The following is a 22600-nucleotide window of genomic DNA, read 5'->3' as shown; positions in this document are numbered from 1 at the left end:
ACCCCTCGTCAGCCCCTGCGGGTGCTGCATGCCAACCGCCTCAAACCCCACCACGAGAGGCCCGAAGTCATCTTGATGATGGTGACTGACGGAGGAGAGGACGTGAAAAGCGAGCCTCTCCCTGATCTGTTTGCGTCTCAAGAGAAGGATGGGTCGGTGGAGGGAGTGATTCTCTCCCCATCTCTAACTCCTGAACAGCAGGAGGACTGTCGCCAGGTCCTGGGGCAGTACTCCTCGTTGTTCTCCCTTGTCCCGGGTAGGACTCACCTGTGCGTCCATGACGTGGACACAGGAGACAGCCCACCTGTGAAGTCCAAGATCTACCGGATGTCAGACAAGGTGAAGGCCAGCATTCATAGTGAAGTCACTAAGATGCTGGAGCTAGGAGTGATCGAACCTTCTAGCAGCCCCTGGTCCAGTCCGGTGGTGTTAGTACCAAAAGCCGCACCACCGGGTGGCCAACCAGAACTGAGGTTCTGTGTGGACTATCGGGGACTGAATTCAGTAACCAAAACTGATGCTCATCCGATCCCTAGGGCGGATGAATTGATTGACCGGCTGGGAGCTGCCCAATATCTAAGTACCTTTGACCTTACTTCAGGGTACTGGCAGATCTCTTTGACTGATGGAGCAAGGGAAAGGTCAGCCTTCTCCACGCCCAATGGCCACTACCAGTTCTGTGTGATGCCCTTTGGGCTCAAGAACGCACCTGCCACGTTTCAGCGCCTGGTAAACCAGATCCTCACCGGAATGGAGAGTTTCTCTGCTGCTTATCTGGATGACATAGCCGTCTTCAGTAACAGCTGGGAGGATCACTTGCGTCACTTGCAAGCTGTTCTCCAGGCCCTGAGACAAGCTGGATTGACGATCAAGGCCAGCAAGTGCCAGATCGGGCAGGGGTCGGTAGTGTACCTTGGACACTTGGTGGGTAGGGGAGCGGTGCAACCCCTCCAGGCGAAGATCGAGGCCATCATGGCCTGGGAACCCCCCAAGACACAGACTGAGGTCCGAGCATTTTTGGGCCTCACGGGATACTACCGCCGCTTCGTGAAGGGGTACGGTACCATCGTAGCCCCCCTCACGGAGCTCACGTCCAAGAAACAACCTCGACGGGTAGTCTGGACGGAGGCTTGTCAGCAAGCCTTTGAGAGATTGAAGAAAGCCATGTGCGAGGCCCCGGTCTTAAGGGCCCCAGACTTTTCCAAGGAGTTCATTGTCCAGACAGATGCATCAGAACAGGGCATTGGGGCAGTGTTATCGCAACTCAACGAAGAGGGTCTGGATCAACCCGTGGTCTTCCTATCCCGGAGACTACTTCCCAGGGAACAGAAGTGGAGTGCAATAGAGCGTGAAGCCTTTGCAGTGGTATGGGCTCTGAAGAAGTTGCGGCCATACCTGTTTGGCTCGCACTTCCTGGTTCAGACCGACCACAGACCCCTTCGTTGGCTGATGCAAATGAAGGGGGAGAATCCCAAGTTGTTGAGGTGGTCTATCTCCCTACAGGGAATGGACTTTCAGGTGGAACATCGGCCTGGAGTGGACCACGCCAATGCAGACGGTCTCTCAAGGTATTTCCGCCTTAGTGATGAGAACTCCCAAGGGGTTGGGTAGCTCTCCCCACTTTCAGCTGGGGGGGACGCGTGTTAGACCTGTCAGCCCTTTGGGTGGTCCCTCCTCATCATTATTTATTTTGTCCCACTTTTGCCTCAAACCCTGTTTGAATTTTTCCTTTTTGGGAACCACCAGACTTTTTCGTGCTGCTGCAGATTCAGGGAGCCATTTTAGCTACCCCTGAAACTTCTGTCTGAGGGCCTGGAGCACAAAATGGTGGCCACCTGTGACATCACCAGCATCCACTGGAACCTACCAGCACCTTCCAGAACATTCCAGAACCCTGGGACAGTTGGAGGCGGTTTAGAATGTTGGGAAGCTAAGACAGAGAGTTGGCAGTTGGAGCTGGCAGTTGGCACCTGACTGGTGAGGAGAGAGCAGCAGAAACTTGAAGGAGGAAGGAGTGAAGCAGCAGGGGTGGAAACTTGTGCCTGGAGTGGGGTCCATAAACCCACCCTTGATACTAGTCCCTACTGACGGAGCCCAGCCTAGAGCCCTGTGTGGGAAGAAGTCAGAAAAACCATCCTGAGGACCTGGACAGCAGGAACAGGCCTTAGAAACAAGAAAACAGCAAGATCCTGACCTGGAAGCTGGTTTCCCTGAAGTCCGACGTCGAGTAGCCTAAGACCTGGAGCCCGAGGTGGAGAAGCGGCGCTGACTGGAAAAGCAGACGTCGTACCCGGAGCCGCCAGAGGTCGAGAGAGGGCGCCGTCAGAGGTCGTGAGGAATACCAGAGGTCGAGGAGGAAGTCACCCGAGGTCGAGTGAGCGGCGTCATCGGAGGAGTGAAGTCCGCCCTCCGGAGTCGTCGGGGACCGAGGTGAAGTGTAACGGAGGTCGGGAGTGAGGATCGCACTCCGGAGTCGCCGGAACCTGTGAGAATCGTGCCGGAGGTCGGGAGTGGAGGTCGCACTCCGGAGTCGCCGGAAACCTGAGGAGAGGAGCACCGGAGGTCGGGAGTGAGGATCGCACTCCGGAGCCGCCGGAAGTCGACATCGAGGCAAGGCCGGCCGACGTCATCGAATCCGAGGTCGCCATCGGACCGGAGCCGCCCGAGGTCGACATCGAGTAAAGACTGCCCGACGCCATCGAATCGGAGGTCGAGATCGAACCGAGGCCGCTGACATCGAGACCGGAGCCGCCTACCGGCGTCGTCAAAGAACTGACATTGTGCCGAGGCCGCCGACATCGAACTGGAACCGCCTCACGGCGTCGACACGACTCCAGCGGCGTCGGAGCATCAGAAAAAGGGCAGTAAGTGGAGTAGAGGGCGCCTAAGGCCCTGTGGAGACCTGAGAGACTGCTCTAAGGGGCTAGGGAGGTGCTGGAACCAACCTGACTGTGCCAGGGGTGAGCTGGGACTAATCTAGAGAAGTTGTGTGGAGAGAGAGAGCCAGGTCTCTGGTATTTCCCCCCTTTATCTACCTCAGTTTAGGCCTCAGCCTTGACCAAGCCAGGGAGTAGACCCCCCCCAAGCCTTCCACATCCCCACAAGCTGTGCCTGGGCCAAATCAGCCCTTAGGAATTCAAAAGTGATCTGAATCCATGAGTGTCACTGTCAGCTTTTAAGTATTTATTAGGGGCACTGTATTTATTGTATTTAACCTATTTATTGTTCCACTGTATTTATTGGTCCACAGTATTTATTGATGCACAATATTTATTGGTTACAGTATTTATTGCCTCAGAATATTTAATTGCCTGTCTGTATTGCACTTTTATTTATGCCTTCAGTATTTATGATCACCCCTATTTATTGAATCAGTAAGCCAGTATTTATTTGTCCTGCACTTTCTAAAAAGCTTGTATATTGTGATTGTTATTTATTTTCTCCAATCAGCAACTAAGAGAAAAAGCAGATAAAGAAAGTTATTTTCATAACTTTTACGGTGTAGAGTCGTTTTTGGAACGGATGCACGCATGGTTATTGTTTGGGTATGTTGTATGCTTAGCACGGAGCCTGATTCCTGACCACTCGAGCCAAGCTACCACAGTGTGTCCGGAAGACCACCACCACCCCTTCTAGTGTGGGAGTGGTTTTCCAACAGGAACAAACTGATTTAAAGGAAAGCAACTGCGGCTTACATGCACCCCATTGACCACCATTCCATATACTTATATTTGAGGAGCCGGACTAGGTAGATCGCTGGACATATGTCTGGAACCATGACAGTTAGCTCATAATAAACTTACAGAAGAAGAAATGCATTCCGGATTTCCTTACTTATGGCCAGACATCTCATGCTAAGTAGTGCAAGCCGATAGCCTTGTCCTTAATGTTACTGTTATGTTATGTTACTGGGTATTTGTTAAGCGCACGGCTACTCCCAAGAGTGTCCCGGCGCTAATCATAGAACCCGTATCAAAGACAATCAACAGTCAAATACCACAGACACAGATCATGAGAACAATGATGTTTTTAGTTTATGACGAAAACGCAAAAGATCAGTTTCCTGGCGTAGATCAGAAGGAAGATTATTCCATAGAGCAGGCGCCAGTACCTGAAAAGTACGGCCTCCCAGCCGTGAAAGAAAGAACCTGGGCGTGTAGAGCCATTGGGCAGAAGAAGACCGTAGCATACGTGAAGGTACATAATATTGGCATCGAGGCCTTAAATAAGGTGCACCGATGTTATGAGAGGCCTTAAAGGCCAGTACCAGAGCTTTAAAAAGTATTCTCTTACGTACAGGCAGCCAGTAAAGAGTTCTCAAAAGAGGGGTCGTGTGGGTACGTCGATCAGCAAGAAAAATCGCTCGGGCAGCAGCATTCTGAGCCACCTGGAGACGATTAAGAAGATATTCAGGTAGACCCAGATACAGAACATTCACATAGTCGAGGCGAGATAATACCAAAGCCTGGACGACTGTCTTTCTGTGCGATTGAGAAAGCAGAGGAAGAAAGTTTCGCATCATCCTGAGTAAGCCAAAGCAGGTGCCGGCAACTGACTGAACCTGGGCCTTCATGGAGAGCTTATTATCCAGTTTCACCCCCAGGTTCTTAACCGTGGTAGCCAGGTCGATGGGCAGAGACATATTTGAAGGCCACCAGTCACGCCAGTTTTCATCTGGTGCCCCGCCAAAGAAGATCATTTCTGATTTATCCGAGTTGCATCTCAGGTGATTAGTGTTGAACCAGCTAAAAACTGCCGAAAGGCAGCGCTTGATGGTCAACCCATCCAAGATTTCACCCTTGGCACAAGTAAACAGCAGTTGAGTATCGTCTGCATAAGAGACGATTCTGGCACCGAAGGATTCAACCAACAGTGCCAGAGGAGCTACATACATGTTAAACAATGTAGGGCTCAGGGTGGAGCCTTGGGGGACTCCTACATTCATAGCTTGAATGTCAGCCTCAAAAGGGGGGGACCAGACAGTTTGCTGTCGGTTAGTTAAATAAGACCGAAACCATTGTAAGGCGGTATGCCCAATACCGCACCTCCAAAGACGATCAAGGAGAAGGTCATGGGGTACGGTATCAAAAGCTGCCGATAGGTCTAGCAGGACCAACACTGCTCGGCCGCCTTTATCCAGGGTGACTTTTATCAACTCAGAGATCTCGAGGAGAGCGGTTTCAGTGCTATAGTTAGCACGGAAGCCAGACTGACTGGAATGTAGAATGTTGTTAGATTCTATAAATTCTCCACGAATATGATTGACATATTTCTCTAGATTTTTAGATAAGGCTGGAAGTAATGAAATGGGTCTATAATTACTGGCCTGTAAGGGGTCCGCGGAGGTTTTTTTTAGTAAGGGGAGGATTTTACCCAATTTCCATTGCTCCGGAAAGGTCCCCGAGGAGAGTGAGAGATTCAAGATTTTATTAACTGCAGGATTGATTACATCAGAAATGGAGGCCAGGATTTTTGCTGGACAGGGATCAGCTGGGGGAGCCAGACTTTAGGGAACGAAGAAGATGTAAAGAGTTCTCTAAGGAAATAGCAGGGAAATGAAGTAGGCAGTTTATAGTAGGGGGAGGTTGCTGGAGCAGCCGGTCCAACTCCAAGTCACAATTAGGGCTCACCCCTTCAAAAGAAGCTTGTAGAGAAGCAATTTTATTGAAAAAAAATGAGGCGATGCCCTCAGTCCACACTTTGGTAGGGGTGAAAGGATTTTTTAAAACATTGGGGGACGTAAAATCTTTTACAACCCTAAAGAGTTCCGCACTTTTGTTGCCTGCCTGCTCAATTTTCGAATTGAGGAAGTTCATTTTGGCTATGCGAATATTACAGTAGTATGCTTTTAAAGCGTTCTTATAAGTTTGCTTAGTACCAATATCGTAATCTTGTCGCCATTTCCTTTCTAGTAATTTACAATGGCTCCTAGTTTTCCTAAGATCTTCAGTAAACCAGGGTGCGGTTGGTCGACCTCTAATGGCAACTCGGGTTTGGAGGGGGGGCAAATTATTAACACATAGTTCAAGCCAATTGTCCAACAAGGGTACATCAGTTGCCAAATTATCCTTAAATAAAAGGGGGTGTTTTTCCAGAAAGGATCCGGCGGCGGACAGGGTCATTGATTTAAATGACCTGAAGTTATTGGTACGTGGTGCATAGGCCTTTGCAATTGTAGCAAGTGGTTCTTTAATACTAAAGGTAAGCAAAAAATGATCTGACCAGGCTACAGGAGAGTGTATGTACATTTCAATAGGTTTATTAGAAAAAACTTGATCTAATATATGTCCCTTATCGTGAGTAGGCTGAGTAACATACGGAGAAAGATGAAGCATGTTTAAAGAGTCATACAGCTTAGTTGAGTCTGGAATAAGGGGTGCATCCATATGTATGTTAAAGTCCCCTAAAATTAAGCAGTGATCATAATTAGCGGCCAGGGAAGAAATGGCAGAATTCAGACTCTCTAAAAAACTATTGGCCTGCCCAGGTGGCCGATAGATCAGAGCCCCAGCAATAGAATGATGTGGAGAAGTTTTAAGAAGGAAACTCAGGCTTTCCGTATTCACCAAATCCAGCTTGGGGAGTATGGAGCAGGTAAATATATTTTTAAAAATAATTGCAACTCCTCCTCCACGTCCCCCAACACGGTCGCTCCTTACGATAAGGTAATCCATGGGAATGGCATTGGCAATAGTGGGGTTAGAGCCTTCATGTAACCATGTTTCAGTAAGGAATAATACGTCAGGTTTAGAGTCTGAGAGGAGATCCAGGATTTGATATTCGTGTTGCTTTACCGAACGCGTGTTTAAAAGCATCAGTTTAAGATCAGTATTAGTATGAGGACTCGTGGGTATAATTTGAGCGGTTATATGTTCCCCAAAAAAGGGATAGTGGGCAATGCACTGAGGAGGTGGGAGGGACCAGTGACACATGTCACAACTCCATGCTTCCATGGGGCCAACTGAAAGAGAGTGGGGGCAACAGTTCTCAACTTTATTGAGAGTGTTAAGGTCATCTATAGTGTACTTAACTCGGGGGATAGGATTATTAGGAGGATTCTTACCTCTACTACATTGTTCGGCAGGGTCCAGCGCGTCCGGGGCGCGGACGGGCGCAGACGGACTTGCCTTAGGCGCGCCAGCGGCGCGCCCGCTGCGCGCGTCCGCTGCGCGCTAGCGCAGCGTGCTGTTTTATCCCCTCCGTAGTAGTGAAGACTAGACCGCGCCTTGTCAAAATGGCGGGTCACAGTAAATTATATTCCCCCCTTCCTGTTAATAATTAGTTTACTTTGATGATAACTTGCAGCTAGCATACAGGACTCACAAGTGTAAACTCAGACTTCTATGGAGTGACATGCGCATACAGGGAGTTACTCACCAGAGAAAAGAATAAATATTAAATGCGGTTTTCAAAAATGATGCAGTAAGAGCTGAGTTCAAAATGCGTACCTTTGCCCTTGTGAAAGATTGAATAGCCACCTAAAGGTTCCAATATAACATAATGAGATTCCCCAGATTGGGTCATTTGTGCAGCATCTTAATAATTATGGTCTGTCACTTATTTTCTGTAATTCATCTTCTGTTGGATGTTTTCTTGCTCTAGATCAACGAAATAAAAAACTTCTTGTATGTGTCCAAGTGGCATCCTCATCTTGTTCTTTAATTGTATTTTCTTTCCTAATCACCCTACAAATATTTCCCGCATCCCATTCACTACGTGGTTGAAGAGGACTCTCAGTAAAGAAGGAATGGGGGTTTCAAACAACTATCCATGTCACAATTCTGTTTTTTGCCTAACCAAAGATTAGACACCTTCAGTTTCCAGGATGAGAATTGCAATGATAGCTAATATATTTAGGTTATGTTGGTCCTCCCTCATAGTTTTGTAAGGGGTCATACAGAAAACATGAAAGGTAAACCACAAATCAAATATGTACCTATTGATACTGTAAGAAGTTAATTATTTATTGGGGTGGCTGTTAGACCACCACAAGTAATAAAGTCACTAACATGTTAGGTCCAGCCAAAGGCTTAAATAATTTAACCCTGATCTCATCCTCTGGTAGCTATAGCACAGAGCAGATAGGCTTAATGTAAAGAAAATGTGTAAAGCATTTAGAAGTACCAAAACAGTTAAATAGGCAAAGACACGCAAAACAAATCCCACTCTAATTTATAAATAGAGAGAACAATTTAATAAGCTAATTGACACTAAATCTGCAAACATTCAATAAAGGGATCTGGAAATATGACTATTTAAAAATTTAAGTGTAAAAGGTGCTAAATATTGCAAAGCATTAATAGTTGTCAATGGTTGTGGTAGATTGGGACATAGGTGCACTTTGAGTTGGACGCGATGGAGCCTTCGTCTGATACACCATGTGGATTGGACCTGGTGAAAGTCTGGAAATCAAAAAGTTCTAAAAGTTTCTAAATCCAATCAGGAAGACTCTTTTCTCTCCGAAGCAGGTAGCTACTGAAACGGTAGCCGCCATGGAATGGATAATCGGATACCTGAAGTAGGATGGTCCTGCTGGTGCTTTTGAGATTTCCTGCTGAATTTTTTTTAAGTCCCAATGCAGATGCTGAGGTGCGGAGATCCTTGAGCAGAACAGCGCTGAAACCCATTTCGATACTGTAGAACTGCCGGTTGGATGCTTTTTCCCAGAGGGTCCTACTGAAGCTCTTCAGCCCTGTAGGAAAAGGTTTCAAAAGTTTCCAAACTTTCTTCTGGTGCCGCCGCAACCACAGGAATGCACTACTAAGGCCCCATGACATCAGGGAAGGCACTTAGACACTCTCAAGGTTTCAGGTATAGGCCAATATCAGGGTCCAGTCTAGTAACAGTTGTTACTGGGCACCTCAAGGATAAGGTCTCTCGTAGCTTTTTGTGTTCCTGTAGCCACGTGATGCCAGCCAACTGACCCTTGGAGTTCAGTTCTCTGTTCTGGGCACAATTGGGTGCAGATCAAGTACTTCAGGACACCTCACAGATCTCAAACAACAGGTGCAGTCCTTCTGATGTTCTTCCACAGTTCCAGAGAGGAGTGCCATATTTATGGTTAGCACTAGCTAGTGAGTGGGGGATGACTCCAGGGCACTTCCTAATCAATGGGGTAAAACTTCCCAGTGGCAACTGACTCACATTTACAGCAGTCCCTGTTTGCCTTACTGCAAAAAGGTCCAAAATCCTATGTGCCAGAGCAATGCCAAGATGGCCGAAATCTTAGCCACACTAAACTTGGGCTCTGAGAGCTGGGGTGTCTATGGAAATTTGCTATGGCAATTACTAGTGTGGAAGGAGGCCCTGGACCCACAACAAAACCGGAAAGATAAGTCTTGCAGGGCAAAAGCAGGGTATTCCAGCAACCAGAGATGAGATACACAGGTACTGTGTTCTGGTCCTGTGTGGTCCTTTTCAAGGGTGCAGAAGCCTCAGCCACACTTATCAAGCAGGATTTGGTCTAGTGTGCAGCTGCTGGGAGATATTTCACACTTATTAAGTCAAGCACTTGATTGGCAGCTGCTGGCAAGATAATGTTGATAAACCTCCAGGAGCTTCAAGCTGGGAAAAAGCAACTTTCTCATCGAAAACTTACTTTCCCAAAATATTTATTAAAATCCAATTCCACCACTGAATTGGGCTTTCAACAGCAGCGAGGGGTCGAATTATTTTTCTAGTTTATCCTAAACTATAGAAACAGAATTAATATTTTAATATGTATTCTGGTTTTCTTCAGAGCCTACCACAGTGAAAATTGTTTTGGGGCCTTGTCACTGTAGGGTCATGGTGACATTACATTTCTACCTGTCTCAATTTTAAATACTATGCACACTACTTTTTGGGCCACAAGGTATACTTGGGGTGACCTATTTAATATCTAAAAGGAAGGTTATCCCCTGTCAAAAGTGTCTATTTGACAGGTCGGATGCAGGTTTAAACTGCAGCAGTCAGGCCACAATGGGAGGCAAGAAACCATATTTTTATTGCCACACTAGTGGGGAGACAATATGTGCTGCAACTCACAGGTGGCATTTAACTTTCCAATCCATGGGTGAAGTTTGTACTCCATATACTTATGACATTACAGGAGAGTTAAACATGTCAATCAAGGATTAGCCAAATGTGACATGTTTTAGCAGTCAGAGCTCATACACTGGTTACTGGGTAGGAGTGCCCCAGTGTGCAGACAGCAAGAGATTGAGCTGAAAATGGGTGTGGCCATACAAAAGGGGTATTGTTTTCACAGATACTGAGCTGTAATTGCTGCCAATTACATCCATGCTCACAAACAAATATTTAGTTGCCAGTGAAAGAGAATTTATAAACATTTAATAAGACCTACCCCTGAATTTACAAATGTGCCCTATTTTCAACTATAGGCAACTATATAGACATCTTCAACTGATTTGGAGGGGATTGTTACCGTTGCACGAAACATGTTTGTATTCTAACTACACACCATTCGAACACACCAAATCTGACAACAAAATGAAAGTTAAGTCCGTCTGCTAAAATGTTTCCTTGTATAAAAAAAACACAAGACATGCTATGCCTGGTACCCGAGCTAACGATAACTCCCAAAACGACCAGCAGAGAGCTCAAAATGCATTAGGTTTTATGATGGATCCAGCATACACCTGATTAGAACTGTGGGTGTTTACATTTTTCTTTGGTGCTGTGGCATAGTTTGTCCATGGGCTGAAATGGCGCTCATTGCAATGTTGCACATTCTGAACGTATTTCTGCGTGCATTGCTGCTTGTGTTCGTTATCCCAGAAACGGGTTTCTCAAAATAAATCTTATTTTTTTAATGCAGTTCGTACGCGTGCATTTCGCCTTCTTGCAAAACTGACAAATTGTGTGTTGTTTTAGCACCCGAGACAGATACACATTTGAAGTCTAGCATTAAATAGTATCTCTGTTTCTCTCACTACAAAACGTATTAACAGTGTCTATACAGAACTGAGACATTGTTTCAATTCCTACAATTTGCTCACTGCATGTTTTCATTGTGTTCGCTTTATTTCCTTTAATTTATGTCAGGGCTACTGCCGCAAACCTGGAAGTCAGTAGCGACCAGTCTCATTGGGGGTGGGTAGAGGACGTGTCTCTTTGGCATCCTGGCATTCTCTTTTGGCATTGGACAGTCTCATAGCGAATGGGTCCCATTGAGAAAATAAACCTGCTTATCTCTGGTCTTTCCCTCTCAGCCTGCAGTTAAATTCCTCCACAGAACAATGGTTTAGATTTCAAATTACAATGTTTACGTTGACAAACATGCGCTGGAACTGACTGATTGACAAAGCCCAAGGGATCATGCTTTAGTTTCCATGACATACAAGCCAGCGGCAATGCAAACTTTGCTCTCATGTCTGTGAGTAAGTCCACATTTCCAAGTAGCAACATAATATTATGTAACAATACATTCTACAAACTCGTACTGTAAACGTATTTTCTATTTTAACAAATATTTGTTTAAGAGAATGAATACTCATGGACTCCCTGGATATTTTATTAACCGCCTAAGCACGTGTATTATTGTACAGTGATAGTTCATACATTTTGTAACAGTACATATCTTGGCATCTGCAGTTAGATTATGGCTTGTAACAAATATCAATAGTATTGAAGATAATAATGTAATAATATTAACTTTTCACAAGTGATTATATTTGTCAGTTTAAATGCTAGTTGGTTATTTTCCGCTATTCCCCAAGGTCTCAGTTTGCGCTCTCTGGTTCTTCCCTTCTACAGCTTTCCCAGTGAAGAGCAGTCATTTTTTTTGTTCCTTGAAAAAAAAACGTTATTCTGCATTTCAGGATCACTAGCAGACTGTTACATGTAATATGATAACAAAACTCAAATCACTATATGCATATCAAGCACCAAACGTGACAAAGTGCCCCACATCATGCTAATTAACCCCTTAGAGGCGGGGGTAATTCCCCCACGGAGCGGGGGGGGCGCGTGCGGCACTGCTGTGCTCGTGACGAGCCCAGCTCACATGAGGCACAGTGGAGCTGTGCTCATGATGAGCTGAGCTCGTCACGACCCCGCCCACTGATTGATTCTCCCACACAGGCGGGGAATCAATCGCGCGTGGGCGGGCCGCGACCGTTATGACGAGCCCAGCTCGTAATGAGCACAGCTCCACTGTGCCTCATGACGAGCTGGGCTCGTCATGAGCACGCAAGCAGTTAAAGATGAGCTATTGAAAACAAGAGGCTGGAAAGAAGTAAATGGAAAGGTGTAAAGCTTACTCATGGGATGAAAAGTATTCTTTAAAACGTGTCGTTCACGTTGGAACAGCATGCCATGATAAAGGATTCAAAAAGCATTTAAAGATGCAACCTGAACAAGCACATGCAAGGATGGCCATCCCTGAATAGTTTTTGACATAATTTGAAGATAATAAAACATGAATAACCTCATTCTAAAATGGCCACTCGTGTGTATACAAAGTTGAAACAGCCAAAAGCTCTGCCATCAGCCATTAAAGTCCAGGCCTATTGCCTTGCCCAATTATTGTTTAAACAAGGCAGCAATTTGGTATTCAGTCTAGTAGTATTTGATTAGCAAAACAGGCCACTTACCCACTATGATTGGCCTCTGTCAGCTCTTTGTAAAAAAATATAAATGAGGTAATACAAAATGCTTGTAACGAGTAAGAATTCAAATGTAAGTGTACAACAGAAATGTTAACTCATTGAGCTCTACTAAATTTCTTTGGCTGGGCCTCTGAAAGGAAGTGGATTCTGCCTAGAATGGGATAAACACAACTGCATGCACAGCTTTCTTTTTGTTTCATAAAGACATGAAACGTATCGAGGCCAGAGATTTATTTTTAAATATTTGTAAATGACTTACCCTTGAATAGTTAAGATGTCTAGTTCTCCACAGTGATTATATTCATATTGAATTTGTTTTTTATACATCATAGCATTTACATTTGAGGAAATGGGAAGTGAGCGTGCGACCTGTCCAGATTATGACTTTTCCTCTCATGCCACAGGCATTTAACACTGTGTGCCTTATTCACAAAACTATCAACAGAGAAATAGTATGTAGCCAGTGGTTCAAAGGGCTGGGGCCAGTAACAATAATGCAAAGAGAAAACGTCCCTTGGGTTGTATCAAACGGAGACACAAATATTGTGTCACATAATTTTGGCAAACCTATGGAATGTGCTAAATTCAGTTAGATTACAAGTGATTTAAAAGACAAGGGGAATAACAATCTTAAGTAATTTGCATTTTAATACAGCACTACTTATGCATAAATTATATGCAGGTGCCTAAGACCTCACCTTCACATGATCAACATATAACATATAACATTTTACAAAGACCAGAGTAGACACAAGACCAGATGAAACAGAAATCGTAAGGTCTTACCAATGTTCCACATAGCCCATTCCAGCTAAAAACATAGATTGTTATTTTGCCAAGAGAGGCCACTACATAGGTGCAGATGGCATTTCAATCCTATTAAACGATTCTCCAGGACTATCGTCAAAACATGTCGTGGGTCACAGTTTTCTGGGTTAATGGTGCTTTAAATGCATAGTTCATATCTAAAGGTTGCTTTAGAACAATCAGTTATCTGTAATCGCAAAACAATTGCAAACACTGAAGCCATCAGAAAATGCTGGCTACATCCATATGCAAAAGGTCTTTGTCAAATGAATAAACTCTTAACTAGCAAACTTTATGCATTCAGTGTTAAATTATGGGGTTGTATGCAAAACTATTTACAAAACTGTCCATTAAAATGTCAGCGATATACTTTTTTAGGTTTTCTCCTATAACTGAAGGATTGTTCTGACTTTTGGGCGATTCACAAACATCAACAGGAGTACTCTTAAAACTCTCCTTTGGTACTGTAAAATAGCCATTTCATCAAGTAGTACAGTGTCATCTGTGTATCGTAAGATATTTAATGGATAGCTGAATAGCTTAGGGGGGAACGGTGCAGCCTCGCGGTTGAGCACTTAAATTACCACTAGGCAAGCAAACAAAATTATGAATTAGGCCCTGTGTAGGTAGGAGCAACATGTTAACATTCTCTTTTAAATAGTTTCTCAAATGAGTTATCTTTGTTTTTTACTACGGAGACACACCACATCTAGAGGGGAAAGCAGAATTCAAACTTTTCTTTCCATATTCCAAGCAAATTGTATGTTGCAAGCAAAAAGCCGGGTTACGCAATCACCATTCCAGGAACCCTGGCTGACTTATCTGTGGCTTCTCATTAGAGACTCATTGACTGCTCCCTACTGCAACATTTTAGCTTTATTTTCTCCTCGTAAGTATCGCTATCCAATGTGATCTAAGGATAGAGCAGTGTGGTATGAGATGCATCACTAAATAAATAAAAAAATACCAAACATAAATTCTTCCTTCCCAGAAATCTTCGTTGTTATCACACAATAAAAACTTGTATTGCTATGGGTTCATGGCACCAAAGCAGCAGTACTAGCATCAATATGTCTTAAAAACATATTTAGAACATCATGAGCCAAATAAAAATATTGACTTTGCAACATACTTTAGTTATTCATTAGTGTGCTAACGCTACCTCAAAAGGGACACATCCTGCATTGCTAGTCCCACTAGAGCCCATACAGAAAAACCTACTGCAGGGTTCCCTAGGGTAAATTACATACTTCCTCTGACCCTTTGACCCTAAGTTGTAAAACTGAGGGACTCCCTACCATGGAGTGGTCTTGAGCACTGAGGAGCGTAGCCAATGATAAAGCAGGTCACAAAACGTTGGTGAGTTTGTCATCAGTTTATACTCCCAGATCCAGGGGCGTAACACAGGCCCCCGCAGCCCCCGTGGTGCGGTGGGCCCCGAGCTGCAGGGGGCCCCTCAGCAGCGTACTCAGGCCTGAGAGCTCCATATTAAATATAGAGTGGGGGCCCCTTCATATACCTTGAAGTGGGGCCCCCTCAACTTTCGTTACGCCAGTGCCCAGATCTGTTGACATGTAATGGTCATGTTCTTCAGTGTGCCCTTATTGATATTAGCTATTTGGTTTGTCAGTTTGAAGGCTGCACATGCACCTTTGTAATGTTTTAGAATATGATAAAACCTGAATGCTCAAAGTGTGGCCCTTTTAAGTTGAGATGTTTCACCTTGAGTCTTGTGAGCAAAGACCTAGATGCACAAGATTTAGTCCAAACAGAATATGCATTTCAGAAGAAGGGTAAAATCTGGCACAATTCAATGGTTTTCAAATTGGAGTCATGACAAAAATCATGTCAGAACTCGAATAGTTGTTTATTGGGCAAAAAATTGAATGTAAACGTTTTATTAACAAGCACTGGCAAAATTAATAGGTTTAGCTTGTATTTTGAGTCCTGACTAAAACCTAAAACACGCACTACAGTTGAAGGAAGTGACCCAATTAGGGTCACTCTTGACCTCCTCCAGCCTTCCAATAATGAAGAGTCGATGATGCAGTAGAGAATAAAAGCAAACTAGTTTAATCACAGAGTACACTGCAGTGGAGTCCTATCTGACCAACCTCCTAGGATGGCTGACGAGGGACTGATTCTAGCAAGCATAACGTTACATTATGTATGTTGCGGAGCCCACGAAGACCTGCCTACAAGGGAAAAACACTGGTAGATGTTGTAATACAATGGGGGTACAGAACATAAGTTTCGATTCCGCTTACCGCAAGGCAAACCCTTTACTGTATTGGTGTTTTTGAGGTGCTCTCGGGGGGACGAATGATGGCTTCTGTATGTGATGGGGGGTAGGGACTTGACTTTGTTGTCTTGGAACGTTAATGGACTGGGGGATAGGATTAAGCGAGGTGTGGTCCTGCAGTATTTGAAACGAATTTCGCCAGATGTGGTCTTTCTGCAGGAGACAAACCTTATTGGTAATTCCTTCTGTGCCATGAATCGGCGTGGCTATCGTTTGGTGGCCCACTCGGGCTTCACGTCTGGCTCGCGGGGGGTGGGCATCATGGTTAAGAACTCGCTCCCGCTGGAAATAGATGAGGTGCGCCATGATGAGAGGGGACGCTACACTGCCTTGGTGGGGAGAATGGAGGGCAAAGTGGTTGTCTTTGTTTCGGTGTATGTCCCACCGGGGCTACAGTCTACCACTTTTGCGGACCTGGGGCGCCTCCTCCTTGACCTTCCGGGGGGGCTTCTGGTGGTTGGGGGGGATTTCAATGCGGTGGTTTCTGGGACTATGGATCGTCACCCCCCTAGGGACCTCCCCCGGGCGCAGGCGTGGCTGTCCGGCCTCTTAGATACATTGGGATTGGTGGACTGCTGGCGCTTAAAACATCCCACGCAGCTGCAATACACCTTCCATTCGGGTGCCCATGGTAGCCTCTCGCGGCTTGATCACATCCTCGTCCCTGCGGCCTATGCTGGGAGGGTGGGAGAGGTGCGCCATCTGGCGCGGGGTATTTCAGATCACTCCCTGCTCCTGTTGCACTTTGGTGTCCTCCCGAGGGGGGAGGGCAGGGTAGCTCCAATCAATGCCTGGTACCTGCGCGACCCCACTATTCGTTCTGACCTGATTAAATCCTTGCAGCGGTATTTCGAGGAGAATGTGGGGTCTGTCCCTTCGGCTATCTCCCTTTGGGAGGCCTTCAAGACAGTTATTAGGGGGGAGGCCCTCTCCTTCATATCCCATGCCCGGAGGCGCGAGCAGGAGGAGGTGACCCGAGTGGAGGCCGAAATTACTGAACTAGAGGGTGATTTGGGGAGTGGGGTGACGGATGCTGCACTGCATGTTCTACACCTTAAGCAAGCGGCCTATAGGGCCCTCGTCACGGAGGCAGCCAGGGGCCTCAGTAGAGAGCAACAGGGGCGACTGTATGATGTGGGTGATAAGGCTGGTAAATTGATTGCGTGGTTGGATAAAAAGGAGAGAGTGAGTCGTGTGGTTCCGCTGATTGAGAGGATGGATGGTGTACGTGTCACCGAGCCGGAAGACATTGTCTCTTGCTTCGCGGATTATTTCCGCGAGGTGTATTCCCCGGTCTCTCCCTGCTCGGAGGCGGATTCTCATGCCCTGCTTCGAGATATCGCGCTGCCCTCCCTTTCGGTGGAAGACAGGGAGTCGTTGGATGCTGCTCCTACCTCGGACGAAATTGCCCTCGCTATACGCTCGGTCGCATCTGGCAAGGCCATGGGCCCGAACGGCATCCCTATTGAGTTGTACAAGCTGCGACCGGACGTACTGGCACCCCACCTCCGCGCGATGTTCCTGGCGGCCCACTCGCGGGGCTCCCTCCCGCCGGACCAACGTCTGGCTACAATCGTGGTGATCCACAAGGAGGGGAAGCCCCGAGACCGGGTCACCTCCTATCGGCCTATCTCGCTCTTGAATGCGGAGCCCAAAATCCTTGCCAAGGTGCTTGCCAACCGGCTGGTCGGTGTGGTGGGCGATTTGGTCCACCAAGACCAGTCTGGCTTTATCCCCCATCGCAACACGGCCCTCAATCTGCGGCGCTTGCACGGGGTGCTCGCGCGTGTTCCGTTTGTGCGGGAGCCGGCCATCTTGGCGTCCTTAGACGCCACCATGGCGTTTGACACGCTCGAATGGCCATACATTTGGGCGATGCTGGCGAAATTTGGATTTGGACCGGGATTCATCAGCTGGGTCAAATTGTTGTACTCGGGCCCGTTAGCGCAGGTGGTAGTGAATGGGCGAGTCTCGGCCCCGTTCGCGCTGGGACGGGGCACGCGACAGGGTTGCCCCTTGTCGCCGCTCCTGTTTGCATTGGCCTTGGAAGCCCTGGCGGAGTGGCTGCGGTGGCACCCTTCCATCCGTGGTCTCCGTTGGACCCCCGAGTATGAGGACCGCGTGTCCCTCTACGCTGACGATATCCTTTTGTACCTAGCCTCCCCGCACAAATCACTGATTGTCCTGGTTGATGTCCTGCGCTCCTTCGGCCGTAACTCAGGCCTTGTCATCAACTGGGCTAAATCATGTGTCTATGTGCTTTCCGGGGAGGCTCCCGTCCTCCTGCGGGGATGTCCGATCCAGATTGCCTCGCAGGGGTTTCGGTACCTGGGTGTCTATATCACGCTGGACCCGGAGGCCCGCTACGAGCGAAACTTGATTCCCCCCCTCCAGCGCTTGAAGGAGGACGTCGCGCGCTGGCGGCGCCTGCCGCTTTCGCCGCTCGGCCGGGCGGCATTGTTTAAGATGATGTCGTTGCCGCGCTTCCTGTACGCTCTCCAGAACACTATGGACCTAGTCCCGGCGCGCTACTTCCGTGAGGTGGAGAGTCTACAGCGCCGCCTGTTCTGGGACGGGAGGCCGCGTATAGCCCTGGCGAAGTTGACGCTCCCGTGGTATGACGGGGGGATTGCCCTCCCGGACATTAAGCGGTATTACTGGGCCTCCCAGCTAGCTGCAATTAATCACGGCCTCTATGGGCCCGCCTTGAACCCGGCATTTGAAATGGACAAGATGCTCCTGCCCGGTGGCGACTACAATCGAGCGCTCTACTCTGGCGCGCCGGATCCCCGCTTGACGGGGCCTACGCGTGTCATGGTGCGGGTGTGGCACGCGGCCAATGCAGCTATGGGGTGGAAGGACCGTTTGACCCGGGCGTCGCCGTTGTATGCGCCTCAGTGGTTGGGCTCCCTGTGGACCTCGAAGGGCTTCGAGAAGTGGGACACGATTGGCATCAGTAAAGTGGGGGACCTCTGGACGAGAGGGGGATTTAAAACATTCGAGACGCTGCAGACGGAGTTTCAGCTGCAGGGTAGTGAATACTTTCGGTACTTGCAGGTCCGTCATGCGCTGGGCTCCGTCTTCCCAGACGTCGCCTCCCTCCCGGAGTCTTCCCCCCTGGAGGATAGAGTGCTGGATGGCCACGTTCCGGATAGCACGATCTCCCTCATTTACAAAAAATTGATTAATGATCGCTCGGGCCTGCTGACCGGCCTCCGTGAGGCTTGGGTTGCCGACGGGCTGGAGTTGGACGACGAAGACTGGATTTCTGCGGTGGCCTCTCCGAAGGAGGTGGCCATACCGGCTCGCCTTCGCTTCGTCCAGCTTAAGATACTCCACCGGGTTTACATGACGGGGCCAAGGCTTCTGCGTATGGGTTATGCTGAGGACGGGTTGTGTAGGCGTGGGTGTGGTGCTTTGGCGACTTTTTTGCATATTTTGTGGGAATGCCCGAGGGTGGAGCGATTCTGGCGTGGTGTGCATGAGGTCCTGCGTCTGGTTACGCATGTCGCACTGTTGCCTGAAGCGAGGAGATGCTTGCTGAATGTGTGGGAACCAACTGATTACTCGGTTCCGCAGACGCGATGGGTGACTCTGGGATATATGATAGCCAAGCGTGACATTGCTCAACTGTGGGGATCCCAGCGGCCCCCGGCGGTGTCGGCCTGGAAAGAACATATGGATTGGTGCATGTTCCGAGAAAAGGTGGTGTATGTGGCGAGGGGCAAGCCTGGGGCGTGGGTGAAAATATGGGGCCCCTGGAACGCCTACCGCGGGGGTATCTGCGAGCCACCACAGCTGCCTGCTGCCTCACCGGCTCCGTCCCCCTAGTTGACCCCCTCCCCCAGCCCCGGGCACAGAGTTCCCCCAGTCCTGGACTTGTTTCCCTTCCCCCTCTCCAGATTCCTGTAGATGGTCGGGGTCCCTCATTTGAGGAGCACGTGTGGTTACCTTTGATTGCGGGTTGCCTTGCGGGTGTGGTTTTTTTTATGTTGTTGTGTGTGTATAAAATGAAACCGTATTGTGGGCGTAGAGTCATGTGGCCCACGTCGTTGATGCCTCCTGATTTACTTCTCTGCAACGCCAAGTGCCCTTTTGTAAGTTTGTCAGGTGCTCCTGTCACTCTAGTGGCCGGCCGGAAGGTTGTAGGCCCATACTTGTATATACTTGAGATTGCAATAAACGGTTTCAAAAAAAAAAAAAAAAAAAAAAAAAAGTTTCGATTCCGCAGCTTGACTTAAGTTATCTACTATCCAAGGTCTTCTGGCCTATCCTCCCCTCTAGACAGGTGGGAGAAGGCCTCTATGTAACAGAAAAGGCATGCATTAATGAGCAAGTTTCAACATTGGAGAAACAAAACTTAGCAAGGACCATTTCTTGTAAATGACCGAGTAACAGTTTTGATTATAATACAAAATGTCTTCGAGAACTAAAATGGTGGCACAGATGTCAACCTAACTTACATAACATCTGCACTTACTAATAATGTATGATTATAGCAAGGACCTATTTCAAGATAGCTACATGAATGCTAACATAATGCCAAGTAAAATACGACTAATATGGGAGTAAAACATTTTAATTCTATCACAGTTAAAAAAAAAACCTCTTGATTTCTGTAAGTAATGCATTTATGGGATGAATAACTTAATGTCACTCATACATTGCAATGCAAGCACTCCACAGGAGTTAAAATGACATGCTAAACAACCAATACCATGAGGTGAGAAAGAAATACGTCTCTTGTCAGAGCCAAAGCCCACTCGTACATTTTAAATCATTGTTAGTAGTGGATCTTGCAAAAGGTCCCCTGTCAAGCCATATTAAGCAAAGGCTTGTGTTTCTATAATTTGAAGCTTCTCCTATTGCATTCCTTTAGACTATCCTCACATGAGCCAATGTCTAGACTTTTGCATAAAATCTGGAAATAAATTGGTGATCTAACACATTTACTTGTTTCTTCTTTCGCTTAGGCTGACTCCAACAAAGCCAGGATTGACGAAGCCAACCAACGTGCAACAAAGATGCTGGGAAGCGGCTAGATACCTGGAAGTGCATTTTCTTATGTATCTCTGCTGTCTCTGTGGACAGCACGTTCATGCTTTTATCATGGTATTTATCCACCAGGTTTGCACACATGCACATATCGAATCCTTCCCTCCCGACCCTATTGTAAATGTCGTCCTGTGCGGTCTGTCAGCTTTCCGACAAGGATACTTGTAATTATTTCTTTTTATTTTGTATTTTTTTTTACATACGTTTTCTTTCCAAAGGTTGTACATAGTGCTGATTTGATGGCTATAGCTCACTGATGTTTTCATTTTGTGTTTGTTTGTTTCTTTCTTTTCTAATGTTCGCTGAATGACGACAATGTAGGAATGCTATACGTGCTGTCTACTTTTAAAACTACAGTATTGTCCTTGTAAAACGTGACATTCCACAAGAGCTACTGCCATGCTCCTTACTTGGGGTGTCATAATGTTCCCACACTTTTAACTTGCTGTCTTCGCCTCTCCATCGTCGTCATCTGTTGCTATGATTTCATTAGTACACAACGTGGAAACTATATAAATATGATAAGCACTGCACTAAAAGTGATGTGATTTATGCATTTATGCATGAGAATAAATAGACGTTTAGACTCCTACTTCAGCAAGACCTTTCCATGGCAGTAGCATATCAAAAAGAAAAAGCATGCTCAGTGTTCAGACACTGTTGGGACTACGTTATTCCAGCAAGTTTGCAGTAGTGCCACTGTTTTCTGTCAATATGAAACATATATGTATAAATATATATATATACACACATGCATATATATATCTATATATTTAGGAATCTGTATATGTATAATTGCATACGTGTATACAGATATGTTAATATATACATGTATGTATATATATATATACTTATATATATTTACATGTAACTATGATCAGTATTTTTTTTAAAGGATTGACACATACTAATTAACCTTTTCCAGCAAAGTGTACTTTTAGTGGATAAAACATTGATTACAAAAACATAACGATTGTGTAAGATAGGGGTTTGGATGCTGCTTTTGAGGATTATATTTTGGAGGAAACAACTACACTATAAAATAGTACAATGACATGTAATTTTTTATAAGGCTGTATCTTCTTGGTCGCTCTCCTTATGTGGCTTGTTATCAGTACAGTTCTCTGTTGCTTACCTAGAGCTATGCACACCAAAATGGCAGAATTGATCCTGTAGTTGAAAACAGAAGTAATAGTAAAGGAAATGAATGACACCTAGAAAAAAACTGCGAGATGAATATCATTACCGCATGTAGTACGAAATCCCCTCTGTCTCCTGTCAGTGTGTGAAGTGATTGACACTTTGTAGCTAGCATATTATGATTAAAAATTACATATCTCAGTCTCCAAGTTATTTCTCTTTCTTGGCCTGCGTGTTGGTAATACAGTGTTAATTCCAACCCGAGTAAGCGGGTGGGATCATGAGAGCCTAGCAGAGCAGCGTACCAGAATGAACTGTGTGCAACATGAGCAACTTGACATGAAGAAGATTTCCCACTCCCGAGTTGGTAAGGTGGCAGGTTACCTTGTGGAAAAAGAGGTTTGCTTGTCCCTGCCTTGAATGCTGCCCTTCGTGAAAATTACCTATTTTGGAAGCTGTGCCGAATATACCCAATGTCGTCCTACTCCTTTACTGATTTTAAGATATATATTTTAAAATCATATGCTTACTATTAAGAACTAAGAAGTGCCTTTTATCTTTTGTTCTAGTGCTCTCCATTAAGGACATGTTTGATGATATATAGGGTTGCTTGCCACTTCCTTCATTAAGATTTATTTGACTAATCAAGATTTCTTTCAGAGGTTACCACCTTAAATGTCTTTGG

At 46.3% G+C, this 22600-nt stretch overlaps 1 protein-coding gene across 3 annotated transcripts in view; it reads left to right on the top strand.

Moving 5' to 3' along the window:
* LOC146821630 (synaptosomal-associated protein 25) overlaps nucleotides 1-22116 on the top strand; it is a 232138-nt gene extending 210022 nt beyond the window's left edge. For all 3 annotated transcript variants that reach the window (XM_085612679.1, XM_085612677.1, XM_085612678.1), the window contains one exon: nucleotides 20694-22116. In XM_085612679.1, coding sequence (XP_085468805.1) covers nucleotides 20694-20762 — 69 coding nt within the window. In that variant the 3' untranslated portion in view covers nucleotides 20763-22116. The remainder of the gene's footprint in view (nucleotides 1-20693) is intronic.
* Nucleotides 22117-22600: the final 484 nt, after the last annotated feature.

This window comes from Triturus cristatus, chromosome 6, assembly GCF_964204655.1.
Source record: "Triturus cristatus chromosome 6, aTriCri1.1, whole genome shotgun sequence".
Lineage (NCBI taxonomy): Eukaryota > Metazoa > Chordata > Amphibia > Caudata > Salamandridae > Triturus > Triturus cristatus.
Note: the sequence above shows the minus strand (reverse complement) of the source record. Positions and strands in the feature narration are given on the sequence as shown.